The 18,271-nt window shown below is 39.0% G+C and overlaps 1 protein-coding gene across 2 annotated transcripts in view; it reads left to right on the top strand.

Annotated features, from left to right (window-relative positions):
- The window catches only part of Dock8 (dedicator of cytokinesis 8), a 218,614-nt gene that overhangs the window by 174,235 nt on the left and 26,108 nt on the right, over nt 1-18,271 (top strand). For both annotated transcript variants that reach the window (XM_047524520.1, XM_047524521.1), the window contains 10 exons: nt 463-608; nt 2,518-2,700; nt 3,004-3,136; nt 4,098-4,185; nt 8,303-8,399; nt 9,802-9,936; nt 10,828-10,980; nt 12,503-12,661; nt 14,231-14,331; nt 15,040-15,232. In XM_047524520.1, coding sequence (XP_047380476.1) covers nt 463-608; nt 2,518-2,700; nt 3,004-3,136; nt 4,098-4,185; nt 8,303-8,399; nt 9,802-9,936; nt 10,828-10,980; nt 12,503-12,661; nt 14,231-14,331; nt 15,040-15,232 — 1,388 coding nt within the window. The remainder of the gene's footprint in view (nt 1-462; nt 609-2,517; nt 2,701-3,003; nt 3,137-4,097; nt 4,186-8,302; nt 8,400-9,801; nt 9,937-10,827; nt 10,981-12,502; nt 12,662-14,230; nt 14,332-15,039; nt 15,233-18,271) is intronic.

Raw genomic sequence — 18,271 nt, 5'->3', positions numbered from 1 at the left:
TTTACTTCAAACACTTGAAATTTAATGAATTATTGCTAAATGTATGAAAATAACATTCTGGTACCTTTTGGGTCTTTAAGATTTATTACAAGATACTTGCTTAATTGCACAATAATAGGTTCTTTTCTATTCAATCATTATTTAAAATGAATGAATAAATCTTAAAAATTATATTGCAGGAAGCTATTATGAAAGTTTTGAAAGCTTTAATTCACAATTTGAAAAATTCATTTCCATTCTAATCTTGTGTTCATCAACATTTTGTCTGTATTTAACCTGTCTGCTTTTTGCTACAATGGTAACAGATTAATTAATAAAATAATAAATTATTTAAACATCAGGTTTAAAATTACTGTGCTGATTTTAGTGACTGGGAAGTGTCAGTCACTTACTGGACATTGGGTAATAGACACAGGGAATGCCATCTTTGGCTTGACATCACCTTTGATATTTTACCTGCAGCTGCAGATGCTCGTAGTGGGAAAAACCGTACCAGTGGATCTGATGAAGAACAAGAAGGCACCAGTGCAATTAACCAGAATGTCGCCCTGGCCATAGCAGGGAATCATTTTAATATGAAGACAAGTGGAACAATGCTGTCTTCCTTGGTATGTTGCTGCACACTTTTCTGGTTTCCTTTTTACTTTTGTCTTCTCCCCTCTTCAGATAAGGGAGCCTGGTTTACAGCAAGTAGTGATGGTTACTCTTTGCTGAAAGGAATCACAGTGAGGTTGACCCTAGGAAAATAGACTAGAGAAGGTTCTGGCAACAGTGAAAGATCTACAGCTCAGATTTCAGGCAGCTGAAGTAACCTGAGTTCAAGGTTCAGGAAACTCAGAAAGAGGAGAACTTGTGAACTCTGAGATCTTTACAAAGGAGATCAAACCAAGCTTCCTTGTGTTGGGGTCCTAAGCTATGCTTATTCCATGTTTTTATCAGACATACTATGTCTGCCTCCAAAAATAGATCAAAGTGGCCAGAAGCTTGGAGTATACGCTTCTCAAGCAAAAGACTTAAGTGTTCCTAGGTTCCCAGGGAACCTATGATATTTGTTTGGCTCAGTCCTTTTGCACAAACTCTGTGGGCTTAAGGAGAGGCTCCTCCAGGAATAAGTCTTCTGATTCATCTGAGATGGGATTCATCACTATTTGTTGATGAGTTCTGACTAACACTTGTCAAAACAGCACCATGTCCTCTAGCTTAATTTAATTTTGCATTTACGTGTAAGATATCTATCTGTAGAGAATATATCTTCTCATCTGAGAAGGCAGGGTTTTGACCCAGCTCTTCTTTGCTAGATGACTTTCTTTTCTTCCTCCACCACTTAGCAGGGAGGTAAGAAAGAAGGAGAAAGAACATTTGAGAATTGACACCACTGATCTTACAGTTTGATAAATATTGTGTGTTCTGACCTCCTCCACCTTTCTGAGATCCCGTCTAATCAAAGGTACCTGCTTGAGGCAGTGTCTGCTTTTATATCATTTGCCTCTAAGGAAGGAACGCAGAAGCCCCAAGTGCACCTGTTAGAACATATTCCCTATGAAGTTATATCTAAGGATTTCATTTCTTCCTGTCAACACATCAAGGGTAATTCAAGTTAAAGTAACTTCATCATCTCTATTATTTCCATCCAAAACTAACATTTCCTTCACATAATTCACAAATACCTCATTGCAGTTTCACCACTACATTCCACTGGATATTAGCTACACCACATGAACCAAGGGTGCAGCCACATGTTGTTGTTTGTGTTGACTTGATGAGTAACAAAGTGTGCTCAGCACTGGAAAATGAATACTTGTGGCCAGAGTAGAATCACAAATGGCCTGAGAGCACACACTCCACCCTCTGGCAAACAGATATTACTGTTAAATTCTTATCACAGAAGACTCCACTAATGTATGGATTTGATTAATTTATCAAGCAGCTTATGACCCTTATGTTATATTTCAGGCTATGTAACAAAGAAGCTAAAATCGTAAACAGTTACTTTTGGTTTTTTGTTTGTTTGTTCATTTGTTTTTGTTTTTTGTGGAGCTGGGGATTGAACCCAGGACCTTGTGCGTGCTAGGCAGGCACTCTACCAACCAAGTTAAATCCCTTGCCTCCAGTAAGATTACTTATGGTGCCCAGTCAAGCTTGTTCTCTTCTGTAAGTCCAACTTTCTTCTGTCTGTCTCCAAAGAGTAACAATTAAAGATCTTAGCAGCAAGAAAGTCCATTTGTATCACTGAAGAGCATGGCCAAGGTACGGGGCTAACCAACAGACCACACCACTCCCTAAGGCAGAGGATGCTCTATTATTTGGCTGAAACCTGGTTCAAACACTGCCCCAGGTGAGCAGCCCAGCTCCAAATAACATAGTTTCCCTGCCCAGGGAAGGCAAGGCTACCGGAAACATCCCCAGCCAAAGAAAAGGTGGTTGCCCTGTTCTAAGAGATTGGTATCCCATCAGCTTTTGATTTTTCTGTTGCTTGACTTCTTCCCCTGCTTTCAACCCCCAATTGCCTCCTTCCAGCCCTATAAGCAATATAACATGCTGAATGCCGACACCACCCGCAACCTCATGATTTGCTTCCTCTGGATCATGAAAAACGCTGATCAGAGTCTCATTAGGAAGTGGATTGCTGACCTGCCATCAATGCAACTAAATAGGATTTTAGACCTACTTTTCATCTGTGTCTCCTGTTTTGAGTATAAAGTAAGTGTGGGGTATCTCAATTTTATGCCTGCTCTGTTCAATCCTCTTGTATTCTTCGCCTTTGGAAGACCAATGGTGGCATTGTTAGTTTTTCATGTTTCTGTGTTCAAATCTACAGTCTATTTTCATTTATATGTATGATCACCCCACAGGGAAAGGATCTCTGCCTTCTGCAGAAGGCCCCATTAACGAGAATGGGGCCTCTTATAGTACATGTCAAACTGGCTGACATGACTGGAGTATTCTGTTTTGACAATTCTCCCATCAATAAATATCTTACCAAACTGTCTCTATCCTAACCAGGGAAAACAGAGTTCTGACAAAGTCAGTACCCAAGTTCTACAGAAATCCAGGGATGTCAAGGCCAGACTGGAAGAGGCTTTGCTCCGTGGTGAAGGGGCCAGAGGGGAGATGATGCGCCGCTGCCGGGCTCCAGGTATGTTGGGGGAGCCCTTCCTTGCTTTCTGTCTACAGTTCTGCACCCTTTATGGGAAGGATGGTCCTCCAGAAATCACTTTCTTAGGACATTTGCAATAATAGCAGAGGCAGCAGATCCTGAATTCTGTGCATGGTGTATATAAAATTAGCCCCGTGCCTCTAAGGGAAGGTTGCTACTCAGATCAAAGAATCCTGAAAATGGCCCCAAATGGCATGTTTTAATGAAAACATGGTGATGGGTAAAGGTCACATCCAAGAATGTGAGTCATGGACAAGGTGAGACGTGCCTCCCTCCAGGCAGAGAGGCCTCTTTAGAGGATATTTGACTAATCCTTCTGGAGCATGATCAAGAAACTGGAGCCAGAAGGGCCCAAGATCATCTCACCAAACCATTCAGTGCATTATTGGAATGGAACCAATTCTCCAAATGGCCTCAGAGTGTTCCAGTCCGCCAAGGATCCTACCACACCAGGAATGACCTCAAAAGTTTGAGCTCATCACTCTAGAATAGAGTGAAATGTCCAGGTGCCCTCAGTCTTAGTCACTGTGCTCACAGTACAACAGAATGACAGCTCGTCCTATTCAATGAGACCTAATAGCTAGGAGCTTGGAGCGAGCTCAGCATTTTCAAGTGGTGACTAAGCACCTTCAATCGACACCTGCTCTCTCCAATAATTCATTGATACCCCCTGAGTTTCACTGGAACCCCCCTGTTTGTGAAAAATATGCTCCCTGGCACCCCAGAAAGGCAGGGATACTAAGCCTCTAGCCTGTGAATCAAAGAGCAAACCAACCCAGACACAGGCACGATGGCTTTGTCTCCTACCAACATTTTGCACAGACTAATTAACGGGAGAAATGGTGCTGAGTCCTCTCAGCTGAGCTCGTTATGGAATTTCTGGTTATCTTGGAGGGTTTCATGCTAATCAAATTCCTATCATGCATTTCTTAACTCCTAGGGAATGACCGATTTCCAGGCCTAAATGAAAATTTGAGATGGAAGAAAGAGCAGACACATTGGCGGCAAGCTAATGAGAAGCTAGATAAGTGAGTCACTCAGCAACTTTGTTCTACCTTTATTTTAAATCCAAAACTATTTTTCCCAGGCTACTTGTATTACTGAAACAACTGCATCATTCCAAGGGTAAGAAAATAAAACATCTCTGTCTGTATAAATATTGTTCATCCACGGACCCATGACGCTCAAATGTTTAAAGGAGTTGTGATTTCCAGCTATTAAAAATGCATCACATTGCTTAGCATTTAAAGAAAATTAATATTAAGCAACCTCAGATAGCTTAATGAAAGCAGCTGATGGGGAGCAGAGAATTAGAGAATATGAGACAAAGTACCCAAGACCGTGCAGTTTCAAATCCCTATTTCCATTGTGGAAATGAGTTCAAAAACGTATATTCAGGGATATTTCTGTCAATATTACTTGAAATTATTTTTTAAAAATTAGAAATGCTGTAAACACTAAAGCATAGGAAAGTATGTAACAAAATGTTAGGTTGTCATAAAAATGTTTTTAGATCATTGTAATGATGTGGGGAAATGCCTATGAAATAATTAAGTGAACAGAAGCAGGATAGACATTTAGTTTTAGGATATAATTTCAAATCTTTAATTATAGATAAATGCATTTTTAATAAACTGGAAGGAAATTTACCAAAATATTAATAGTGGGTTTTTTTTGTGTTTTGGTAATATAGGCAATTGTTGTTCTTTTTTTATACTTTGCTGTATTTCCTTCAGCATTATGATATATATTGCAGTTCAGAAAAAATTATAAAGAAATGAAAGAATAAAAATCCTGTTTGGATTGTAATGATATATAGATAGATAGATAGATAAAAAGAAATAGATATAGATATCAATAGAGCACAAGGCAGTGAAGCAATTATATGCGACAATTTAGACAAATGAAGGATAAAATTAATATATTTGAATAGATGGTGCATATCTCCTCTGCCTAATAGCAACAGGTAACCTAATGAATCCAGGGTTCACAGAGAACAACACTGAATTGTTGAAGACCCCACACACATTTGACAAGGCTTAAGTGGAACATCCCCATGGCATATGATATATACATCATAGGAAAAGATGGGAATACTTGAGTAGCAATCTTGCATTGTAAATAAATGCTAGTTCATATCTTTGCTTTCACTATAGAATATTCTGATCCACTTATGGAACTTTTGGGAGTGAAATTTATTTTTGAACCTCAAAGAAATTAACATATTTTTTGTTATAGATGTTACTTGGAAAACCCAGTCACTGATTTTATTAATAATACCCATTTGCTTTGGGCATTTTATTCTTGCTCCACGTTCCCTAAACTGGTTCTGAGAGTCTACACATTCTAGTTTGGATAATGTACAACAACAACAATGTGCATCCAGTAGGTACAGAATTGCTTAGATGGTTAGGTCATCTACGAGATTTAAAGTGGAGACTAATAAGGCCTGTCTTACCTGGGCCATATAAATAGATGATTTGGAAAACCTCTCCCTTTTGTTTGCAATAACAACACAATACTGAATCCTACCACATAGAACCTGCAGTTTTCTCTATATTAGTTCTCAGCCCTGAGCTACGTGGTGAGCTGCTCACTACCAGAACTTATGATGCCCACCTGCAGATCTTCAGTGGCTATGGCAGAGAAAAATTAGAACTGCTCACCTTAGCTCATTGGAAACTTTTTGTAATTAATACAGTGGTCTTTTTCACTGTTTTTGTCTCATTCACCAGATCACTTTTCACTCTGTTTCTTTTAGAGCAGTAATTTTCCACATGGCCTGCACATTAGAATCACCTAGGGGCTTTTAAAGCTCCTAATTCAAAGAACCCAAAGGTACCCCCTGTCACTTAATTCAGAATCTGCAATGGTAGGGCCCAAGAATCAGTATTTGTAAAATTCCCCACATGACTCTATTGTGCAGCTAAGTCTGAGAATATGGTTTTAAAGAAATAGCTAGTCAGCTTTTTAAACCCCGAGTAGTAGTGGTGATGATTACATTACAAAGTGAAGGCACTTAATCCCATTGAACTGCACAATATAACATGGTTAAGATAGTAAATTTTGTTCTATATATTTTACTGCAATAAAAAAAATGGAATAAAAAGATTAGGACACTCAAGATCTGTGCCATCCATTATAGTAGCCACTAACCACATAGGGCTATTGAATGCTTGAAATGTGGCTATTTTGAAATGAGATGTAGAATAAGAGAAAAATACACACCATATTTTATAATTTACTAGGAAGTTTTGTATTGATTACACATTGGCAGTACTTTTGATACCAGTAATTTAACAACAATAAAGAAATCTTTTGAATTTCACTTATTGTACACAAATGCTTTCTCTTGGAGGATGACGGGGGAGGGAATGTCAAGCAACTTGGGACCAGAGAGCCTATCCTAATTGTGGAAACAGTTAAATTGTACAGAATTGTTTGTTCTGGTCACTCAGTGGTATGTAAGACACTGCAGTGACTCCTACTGGGTTAAGGGCATTAGAGAACAGTAAAGTAGTAGTTCTGGTCATCTAAGGCATATGAGCTGGCAGCATGATGCCCCACCTCCAAAATAACATCCTGGCCACTGGGGTCACTTTGAAAAAGTCAATTCTTCACACCTTCCTTTCCTGGAAACTAAATTTGGATGATGATACAAAATATAGCAGCCCCTCCACCCCCACTCCACCTTGTCCACAGGGGATACATTCCAAGAACCCCAGTGGATGCCTAAAACTTTACATGTTATCAAATCCTCTATGCAAGCACAATGATACTATGACAATGAATCTGATAACCAAGACAACTAATGGGTAAGTAGAGTTTATGGCATGAATATACCAGACAAAGCAATGATTCACCTGGTAGGATGAAGTGGAACAGCACACTACTCAGATTGGCGTGCAATTTAAACTAATTAATTGTGTACTTCTGGAATTTTCCATTTAATATCTTCAGGCTACAATTGACCATGAATGACTGAACGATGGAAAGCAAAACTCTGGATCGGGGTGTTGGGAGGCACTTACTTCATCCCTTTCTAGTCTTAGTTGGATTTTATGAGAATGCATGGACTAGTCCATAAAATACACTGATTCCTTAAAATGAAACCTAATAGAGGAGAGCACTTGGCAATTTCCCATTCCTTAGTAAGTAACACCAGGTAGATGATGTGCCCCATGAGACTGCAATCTTTGCTTTCCAATGAAAAAAAGACAAAATGTCCCATACTCGGCTGACCAACCCCAATTCAGTCTCTTAGCTTCCAGAGGCTAAATTTCCCCTGACACTGTTCTAAAGCATCACCCTTTTCTTTTTTCAATATTTTTTTAGTTGTAGATGAACACAATATTTTTATTTGTTTATGAGGTGCTGAGGACTGAACCCAGTGCCTCACATGTACAAGGCAAGCGCTCTACCACTGAGCTGCAGTCTCAGCCCCAGCATCACCCTTTTCTAACCTAGCAGCAACACTGTTTGCCAAATTCACATCACACCCAGTCTCTCCAGCGTATTGCAGGAGCTTCCCCCTCCGCACCACCAGATCCAGACAGAATTCTCAGGCATGAAATACAGGCATGGCCCTGAGGCTTTAGGCAGTAATCTAATGGGCTCCCCTAATTGCTAATAGCAACCAATGATTGCTTCTCTGCCCATCTTGTTATTTTTATAGTTGTCATCATTATTAATAATAGTAGTGATGAGGATGACCTGGAAACTTTACCTCCATAACAGTATTTCACAGCACAGTTGTCACCCCTGCATTAATGCATATTCATGAGTATTCAGTGCATCCTAATCTTGCAGCAAAGACATGTTAGTAGTAGATGATTTTTAAGGAATACCAGCACAAGGTTTTTTTTTAAAGCTCCACATAATGGTTGCTCCCCACCTTTTTTTGCAAAAGAAAAAAATTGCCTAAAATCTATGACAATTATATGGTGAAATACAGAAACTTTCTAAACACACATGAAGCTCAGAAAACACCTGCACACCTTGGTTACTTGGGACCAGCTGCTTTTGTTTACATTTCTAGGTTGACTCTTCTGAAGATTTCTTTAGGCCTTGGTGCAGAGATTGCCATTACAAGAACTTGGCCAACTTTGATTTGTGTGTTAATTTGATCCTCTTTTTGTTTCTTAGAACAAAGGCAGAGTTAGATCAAGAAGCCTTGATTAGTGGCAATCTGGCTACAGAGGCAAATCTAATCATTCTGGACATGCAGGAAAACATTATCCAGGTGAGGAAAACCGACAACTTGACCTAATTTGCTTACCATGAGTATGCTCACTGGAATTTAAGAAGGAAATATTTATTCAATATTGTGAAAAAAACAAATATGATCCTTTGAAAAAGTGATGCCTTTTAAAAAGTGAACTTGGAAGTTTACTATTTACAATAGCATCCACCTTATAAATTCCAGAGATACCAAACATTCTTCTGGCTTCCTGGACTTTGCTCACTTGGAAAGAGGTGTTTGATGAACTGACTTTGTGGTTAAACTGGCCCAAGAATGTGCCAAATTTATAATGTGAATGGTGAAATTCTAGTTTAATATCTAGACCTGGGCTGGTAACTAGTTTTCTTCTGAAGGGTCTACTCCAGTTGAATAATGGTCACTGTCTGATATAGGAACTATTCTTATGAAAGGACTGGGTAAAAAAAAAAAAAAAAATAGTGCTAAGTATGGTAAATGATATTTATTTTGGATTTGAATTACTGAGGAAAGGTCATTTATCCCAGGAATTTACCATCCCTGCTATAGAAAAGTACAATCAGCCCTCTATATCTACCAGTTTTGCATACATGGAAACTACCAACCATGGACTGAAAATACTAAGGAAAAAAATTGCATCTATATTGAACATGAACAGATCCTTTTTTCTTATCATTTTTCCCTGAACCATACAGTTTTACAAGGATTTATGTAGCATTTACATTGTTTTAGATATTTAAATTAATCTAGGGATGATTTAAAAGTATTTGGAATGATATGTGTGAGTTATATGCAAATACTACACCATTTTATATAAGGGACTTGAGCGTCCATGAATGACTCAAGTATCTTTAATGACTTTAATATCTTTGATAACTTAAATGCTTGGCTTCACATTGATGGTATCTTTATACGACTCAAGTTTGAATGCTCTGTACCTAACACCAGGCCTCAAATATATTTGCAATTTTCCAAGAAAGGTGAAACTTATTTATTGTTATCCTTGGTCTTTTTAGTCCTGCTGTAGCTGGACTAAAAAGTGAAACATCACTGACACCAAGCAACCTCTGTTGTACTAGGAAACCCACAATGTGTTTTGAAGCCCACAAGGCAAGCTAGGCCTTTGTACACAAAGAAAGAACATTCTAAAGCTTTGGCCTAGGATGGAGGGAGGTGTGCTTCATTTAGGAAGCCAGGATTGTCCTTCTTGAAATCCCAAATCAATTAGGAGTTTGGAAATTAGTCTTCGGTTCTCATGGTTAGTGAATGACAGGGTGGCTCACCAAACCCTGAAGACCTTCAACGGAGCGCAATGGAACGTCAGATCCCCAAGATAATGTTTAGCAGCCTCTCCCTTCTCCCTGTCTTTGGCCCTCGGTTCACTGGCACATTAGGGATTCAGTAATGCTGTTCTTCCATCCCCCAGGCAAGCTCAGCTCTGGACTGTAAAGACAGCCTGCTGGGAGGCGTTCTGAGGGTCCTGGTAAATTCCCTAAGCTGCGATCAAAGTACCACCTACCTGACTCACTGCTTTGCAACACTTCGAGCCCTCATTGCCAAGGTAAACACGAGACACTTGTTTTCTTTCTCTTAATTAAGGGTAAGTAAGATTATCATCTAGCTTCACTTCTGTCTTTAGGTGAACCAAAACCCATGGAGTATGTTAAATGGCATGGCAGCAAAGGTCTTAATTCTTCTTAGGAAGAAAGCAGATATACTTCCTGTGGAGGAAATCACCATGAGGGGACAGGGTCTCCAGTACTTGAAATGTGGGACTAACTAAAGAATATGCAATGGCCACCGACTGAAAATCTATAACATAAGAGCAAAAATCATTTGAGCAAATTTGTAATTTTACCCTTTTCCTTTAATCATAATGAGATTAAATTCTATATATGACTCCCATTAAGTCTTATAAAATGTCATATCATAAAATGCCAGAAGGTTTAAATTAATTTTCCGAGAGCCTGAGAATGTATATTATCTTTGGTTAGTATAGTCTGTGCAGATTAAATTTTCTCCTTTGTGGGAAATCTCGGTGTGTGCCTTCTCCATGGGGTCTTTTAAATTTAGAAAGAGGAATTCTTCTGCTATTCTCTACTAGAATCATTTTCTCTTTCTTAGTCACCAGTAATTTCCAGGGAATCCAGGAAATTCACGATTCATTTCTTTAAAGCTAGGATTTCACCAGTGAATTCAGCCTAGTTAACAATGAAGTTAATAACATAGCCCTGACCTTAGCTTTGCGGTTCATAATTAAATCTTAAGTCAACTTCATTGCTTAAACCCATCTTCTGACTCACATAGGTCATTATCTTTATGGAGCAATGCATTAACTCTTCTGGGCTTTTTGCTTGTCCAAGCAGACATTTGCATATTTCAACAGGCATCCAGTCCAAAAAACTTATCAAAGTGCCAAGTGATGCCTGATCGTGCCTTGTGTCTCTCCTAGTTCGGAGACTTGCTGTTCGAGGAAGAAGTGGAACAGTGTGCAGACCTGTGTCAGCGCGTGCTGCACCACTGCAGCAGCAGCATGGATATCACACGGAGCCAGGCCTGTGCCACCCTCTACCTCCTCATGAGGTTCAGCTTTGGAGCTACCAGTGTAAGAACTCAGACCAGCCAGGTGACCCAGAATCAGTAGAGAAAGTGAATGCAAAGCATAGGTAGAGAGAAAAGCCTAAGGGAATGTATGCAGTTTACCGAGTCCTTCTAGTCCAAACAATTGAGTACCTGGGTGGATAGCAGCTTTCACCTGAATTTGCATTTAAAGGCAACTACTGGTGAATGCAGCAGTTCCCATCAGTCTGTCTCCCTAAGACACAGAAGCGTATACATGGATAAAAATGTTATGTGTGGAAATGAATGCAAGACAGTGTAAGAATTCAGAAGAATGTATCCTATTTCTAAATTCTGAATTACTACCAATTCTAGCTAGTACCAGAATGGGCTGTGGAAGAGAATTTTAAATGACCAGCAACATCTGGAACTGGGTTGTGTTTTTGTTGTTATTTTGTGGTACTGGGAATCAAACCCAGGGCCTTGTGAATGCTCGGCAAGTAGTCTACCACTGAGTCACATTCCCAGCCCGTAGACCTGAGTTTTAATTGAAACCTACGAACCTTTGGAATTCAACTTTATAGAAAAACACTCAACCTTTGCTTTAGTTTGTGCAGATTTAGGTGTGTTCATTTGGAATTCTGTCTGTGGTCATGTTAGTGAGCATACTCCAGTGATATTAAAAGATAAATTGGAGCTGGGCATGGTGGCACATGCCTATAATGCCAGGAGGCTGAGGCAGGAGGATCAAAAGTTTGAGGCCAGCCTTGTCTCAAAATAAAATAAAAAGGGCTGAGTCTGTAGCTCAATGGCAAAGTGCTTGTCTAGCACATGTGAGACCCTGGGTTCAATCCCTAATACCACACACACACACACACACACACATATACAAAGACAAATTGGCCCATGAAAGAAAGCAGTTTCATCAGAGAGACATTAGCGATAACTACTTAAAAGTCTTTAGGACATTCCCCAGGGGCCCTTGGGATAGCCATATTTTCCCACAGTCCTGGAAGGAGAGGAGAAATAGAAAATTGCTGCTTTCTTAGGTCTAAAATCTCAGAAATTTCTGGCCTTGGAGGTCCTATTCCTTGTTGCAGTGCGAATGAACTTTTAAGAAGAGAATCTTGGCATAAAGAATATATCCTGGGCTGGGGATATAGCTCAGTTGGTAGAGTGCTTGCCTTGCAAGCACAAGGCCCTGGGTTCAATCTCCAGCACCGCAAAAAAAAAAAAAAAAAAAAAAAAAGAATATATATCCTGTGACCCAACTTTAGAGGAATCTTCTAGCCTTGCAGCATGGAAGCAACCCAACCCTCAATGAAAATTTAAAAAGGGAACCTGACAGATTTATTTGAGCCCAATATCCATTCAAACCATTTAAATGATAATGTAAATCTTGAGCAGTGTAGCTCACCTTGCATTGAGAGAAAAGGAAATGATTAAGACAGGAATAAAAGAAAATGTGGGGAGTTGTGTGTCTGGCCCTACTGCCTTTATTTATTTCAATTATTTACTAGCTGAGTGCCTCTTTTTTTTTTTTTTTTTTTTTTTTTTCTCGAATGCAGAACTTTGCAAGAGTAAAGATGCAAGTAACTATGTCTCTGGCATCTTTGGTGGGCAAAGCACCAGACTTTAATGAGGAGTACCTGAGAAGATCCCTGAGAACAATTTTGGCCTATTCAGAAGAGGACACGGCCATGCAGACAACTCCTTTTCCTACCCAGGTAGGAAATGAACATACCCCTTGTCTCAAGAATGAATTTGGGAATCAGCCAATTATAAACAAACACACACACACAACCATACGATTGTACATATGTATAATTTGCATGTATTATGTATATAATTTGCAAATATGTATTGCCTGTTCAATAATTGCATCCTCTCAGTGCTCTAAGAAATGAAAAAACAAAATGTTCACCACTGTCCCCAACCTCAGGATGCCAAGTGTCTATACGGAGAGCTCAGTCTCAAAACAATTAGGAGGCAAGACAAAACACCTGATACTTAAGTGCCTGGTAAGAAACTACATGTGGAGTAAGATTAGAGAAAAGGAGGGGTGAGTTAATAAACAACCTAGTGACCTGGAAAGGTTTGTTTTTAGGGGGAGCAGTTTAAAAGGCTGGAGTAGGATTCACAGGGAAATAATGAATAGGGGTGAGAATGATTTGTGTATAAGGGATGCTAAAGGGACCAACCTGACCAGTGAGTACTTGAAGGAGAGGAAGGACCAGGTTAGAGATTATAAACAAAATTAGTCCTAAGGACACTTGTGAGAACAATAATCTCTCCCATCTCCATTGCAATGCTCAGGGAATAAAGAAAAAGATAAAGCATGTCCCCTTTATCTTTTAACTTCAGCTTCTAGCCTACTCTAAGATAGGTTTCCCACTGGAGTGAGTGAGTGAATGAATGAATGAATGAATGAATGAGTGAAGTTTTCTTTCTTATCTTAGTCTGAGAGCCTTATATGCCCAGAGCTCTCCTGCCTTCTCCAGTAATGTTACATCCTCATTCTCAGAATCTTTTTCCTCTCCTGTCCCCTGCACCAAATCCTGCCTCACCTGTCTCTTCTCAACCATGTTCCTGTAAACTAAACTTATCATTCATGCAGAGATATTCATCAACAAGACCAAGCAAGATATGGGCAGGACAATAGAGGTCTTTTATGAAATAAGTATGGTGTAAGAAATTTTAGGAGCCCTGGAAGATGGGAGAAGGGATAAGACAACATTCTGTAACTAAGCCTCTTGCCAGGATCTATGGACAAGATACAGTCTCTCAGGCTTTATGTGATACAGTCTCTCCTGGCTTCTCCTCTGTTGACTTTTGTAACTAAGAATAAGTTGTTCTCAGAGGTTCTAAAAACTCTGAAGCTTTGGAAAGATCCAGGAAGCTTCAGAAACATGAAACCCGAGCTGAGGTCCCAAGCTGCCTCCTATCTAGTATAAGAAGCCCTGATGATCTACAGTAGAGTTTAGAACTTCCCAAGTTGAAATAACTGAGACTAGTTCAAACAAATTAAAAAGAAAAAATTGGTGAAGAGGGAGGTAGTATAAAGACCCAGGGCTGCTTCATGGATCCCAAGGCCAACTCATTTCAGGGCCTACAAAGCACATGGACTAGCAAAGATGAAACAACAGAGAATCCATCTAGAATCCCCTTCACATCTATTATTCACTTCTCTCTGAGCAAAGCCTTTCTGTGCCTTCCACATGTACATTCTATATCATCCTGTCTCCTTGCCACAAACTACAAAGCCAAGGTTATTTAAGGGTGTACACTTTTTGCAGGTGGAAGAACTTCTCTGCAATCTGAATAGCATCTTATATGACACAGTGAAAATGAGGGAATTTCAGGAAGATCCTGAGATGCTTATGGATCTCATGTACAGGTAAACTTTTCCGTTAAAATCAAAAGAACATCACCTGGGGATCCAGTATTTGTCACTCTGAAGTTCTTAGGTAATATGGACAGAACCGTTTTGAATGACATACAAAAAGGTATATGGCAATCAGTAGAAATTAAAGTTGTTAGATTCATATATACATTTTCAGAAAGATCACCTTAGTTTAAAGTGAGGTGTCCACTCTATAACATTATCTTCTGTTTGACATAGAATGAGAAAAAAAGAACTATCAACTTCTATCTGAATTGTTATCTAAATGGTTTGGTTCCAATTATGTTCAGGCATACATATAAATTTTACTTTAGAAATATATTCTTTCTATAGTTTAAAACTTTGACTTCCAGACCTTTTTTAGGAGAAATGATTTACACGGGAAAAATTGTTTGTATGTAGCATCATAAGAAGCATAGTACTTTTAATGTCTCTCATTATTTTGAGAAAAAGGAAAGGAAGATAATTGCTTGAGATTCAAGACAAAGGACATTATTATTTTGCTAGGTCTTTTTTTCTCATAAAGCTTTTACTTAAGCTCTCAGGGTCCAGAATACCTTAGACATGGAACAAAAACAGTTGGATGCAAATGTTTGACTTTTCTCTCAGGTTTTAAAGATGCAGGGAAAAATCTGGGTGAAGAAATGTAGAACAGTGTCATTAGCCACTTGTCCTTGAAACTCTCACTCAATCTGTCTTCAGAATTGCCAAGAGTTACCAGACATCTCCTGATCTGCGGCTGACCTGGCTCCAGAACATGGCAGAGAAACACACCAAGAAGAAGTGCTATACGGAGGCCGCCATGTGCCTGGTGCATGCAGCTGCCTTAGTGGCTGAGTATCTGAGCATGCTGGAGGACCACAGCTACCTGCCCGTGGGCAGTGTCAGCTTTCAGGTGAGTCCATGTTCAGTTTTACCTCAGAACAGTGAACTCAACCAGGGAGACAGTTCTGCCCACATACCCCCACCCCTGCACTTAACAATGTCTACGAGCATTTTTCATTGTTAGAACTAGGGGTGGGAGGATGGGTATACTGACATCTAAAAAGGATGTCACTGAACCTTCTACAATGCATAGGAGAGTCTTGCCCAGTAAGAGGTACCAGCTCAGTTGTCAACAGTGCCATGGTTGAAAAACTCCATTTTACTCTATTACATATGCCTCTCTAAGTGCTTTGCCATCTTTTTTTTATTATTGTTGTTTACAATAATAGTATCTAGAGTGAACAGGCACTTTAGTAGATGTTCTGGACTGTTACTCCCACTCCACAGATGTAGGAACTGAGGAAGCAATTTTTCTAAGGTCATTTAAAATCTTTCTCAAAAACTTATAGCTGGTACCATATAATGACAAGCAGGAAATGCTTCTGACCACTGAAGAAATTATTTCCCTCATGGCCCAGTCCTTTGATTCCACTCCCCAACTCTATAGGGTCCCACTCTGATCCAAAATTAAGAAAGAATGAAATTGACCTGGAAAGGGAAACAAAAGGCCAAATTCATGCTTTCTGATAATAACCTAAAATTACTCATAGTTGACAAGGAGAAATTGTCTGCCAGACCTACGAGATGGCTCCATGGCCACTTGAACTGTTCTTCCTACATAGTTTAATACAGTCTTGAGAGAGAAAAAACAAAAACAAAAACAGTGTTTCCTTTTTTTAAGAGGCACAATCTGTAGAGATGACCATCCTTGAAACCATGAATGATATAGCTACAATAGAATTCATTTCAAGCCAAACTTACAAAGTCATTTATAGTGTTTATATTATTATTCTTGTCTGAATTTCCATGACTGATTTTATGAAAGGCTTTGTTCTCAATATTGTTCTTCAACATGGTATTGTGATGCTTTGTGAACCAGAAAGAAAGAACAATTCAAAGTGGCTTTCCCAGGCTCAGAGAATAAGTCACTGAAACTATTGCTGGAGGAGTCAAGAGCCTCTCATTTCTAGAATAAAATTCACCTGCAAAACTGGGTTTTACCTCATATTATTAACTCCTCCTTCCTTATGGTCCTCAATGACAAAAATATGTATTCTATTATTTCATTCTCAGTAATAAATTTTATTCTCAGTTCAGAAACGTTTGTTATGAAAGTCAGTAATTTATTTCTCATCCCAAAGCATAAAAACATTACATCTTATTTTGAATCATGCAAAAGCAAACAAGAAAGTTATTAAATTCTTTTAGGTTCATCTTCTTTCATCAAATTTATTTTGGCAATTTGATATTACCAAGGATAAGTATTGTAGCTTCACTTGCCAGAAAATCTTCAGGCTTATCCCTTAGCGTTGAATTATATCATTCCCTTTTCTTACTTTGTTTACTAAACTATTTCTTATAATTTCTCTATGCCTTTTCCCCAGTTACTGTATTTTTTTAATATTTAATAACTTAAGTATTGATTGCATTTTATTTTTTACTTTTATGTTTAGTAAGCCTTCCTTTTCTTCTTTTACCTACAATTCAGTTGATTTGCTTCTCATGAGACTCACCAAGATGAGACAGAATTCTAGACCCAATAGAAAAACTCCATGTTATCCCTACCTGGGAGCATATAACCCCATCTTTTCATATATCTTTAGATCCTTTCATTTCTGCTTTCAGAGCATATTTATTGAAAATGTCTTCTGTCCTCATGACATTTACATTCTAGCCAGAAAGACATTATCTAATTAATTATTCCATTCTTAATCATAATTGTGATAAATACTGTTATGAAGAGGCACAAGACGCTGTGAGCTTTTATACTGTGGTCCCACCTGAGAGTCGGGGAAAGGGTGCTGCAGAAGACGAGAAGGAAGGTGAAGGGAATCGTGGAACATGCCTCCTCATGATATAGCGTATGCAAAGAGCTAGGTGTTTGTTCTCAGATACAGAAATAATTTCAAATTATGTGATGCTTATGGGTGAATTGTTATTTCTCTCAAATGACACATAACCAATTCGTTTAGTAATGGGTGCTTGAAAGCAAGAGAACATGCAATCCAGAGTGCCTAAGGTACAAATGGAACTTACCAGCCCACATGAAGGAGGCTAGCCTGGAGGCTCTAGCCTCACCAACTAGAGCTAGAGGCCTCAGAGGTTGTCAGATCTCAAAGTCATCACCTCTTCCTGTCCTGGCCTTCTGTTGGGCTTCTTGCATTCCCACTCTAACTGAGTAAGATTTAGGCTTCCATCTCCAGGTTCAAGTCCAGAAGAAGAGAGAGCTGATGCCTCATTTCACGCTGTTCAGAGAAAGTCTCAGAGCATCTTTTCATTCTTATGGGGTCATAGGCTCATCCTGAATCGATCGTAATTGCCAAGGAAACTAAATGCTCTGACTGTCTGAACCAGAGTCACTGGTCCATTCCTAAACCTATGAGTAGTTCTTCCAAAGAAAATTAGGGTGCTTTACATTGTAGAATGAAGAACTTCTGGCAATGTTATCAGATGTCCACTGTTAATTTCTTAAATGTTCTTTGCTTTAGTTTTCACCCTTGTTCTACTCCAATAAAATTGAGCCTTTGGAAAATACTTGTAAATTGGAGATAAGTCTGTGCAAGGAAAAATAACTTCGAGGTCATTGAATTCCAAGAAACTGAAATCACTGAATCCTATGCCCTAGAGTACAATATTTATCTCACAAACATAGATATGCACATATTCTCAGACTCTGCTACAATTTTTACATCCCTAAGTCAAAAGCCAAGAAAGTCTTTCCCAAATTTTTTTCCTCAGAATACAGCTAATAAATTGTTTAGCTTCATATCTACTCCTCTACATGTGGAAAATTGCATACAATAGTATAGTTTCCTGAGTTATTAGATTCTTCCAGCTGAATTTCTTTTTTTTTTTTTTTTTTTTTTTGCGGTGCTGGGGATCAAACCCAGGGCCTTGTGCTTGCAAGGCAAGCACGCTACCAACTGAGCTATCTCCCCAGCCCCCAGCT

Source organism: Sciurus carolinensis, chromosome 14, assembly GCF_902686445.1.
Source record: "Sciurus carolinensis chromosome 14, mSciCar1.2, whole genome shotgun sequence".
NCBI classification, from domain to species: Eukaryota; Metazoa; Chordata; class Mammalia; order Rodentia; family Sciuridae; genus Sciurus; species Sciurus carolinensis.
This window is presented reverse-complemented; position numbering and strand designations above follow the sequence as displayed.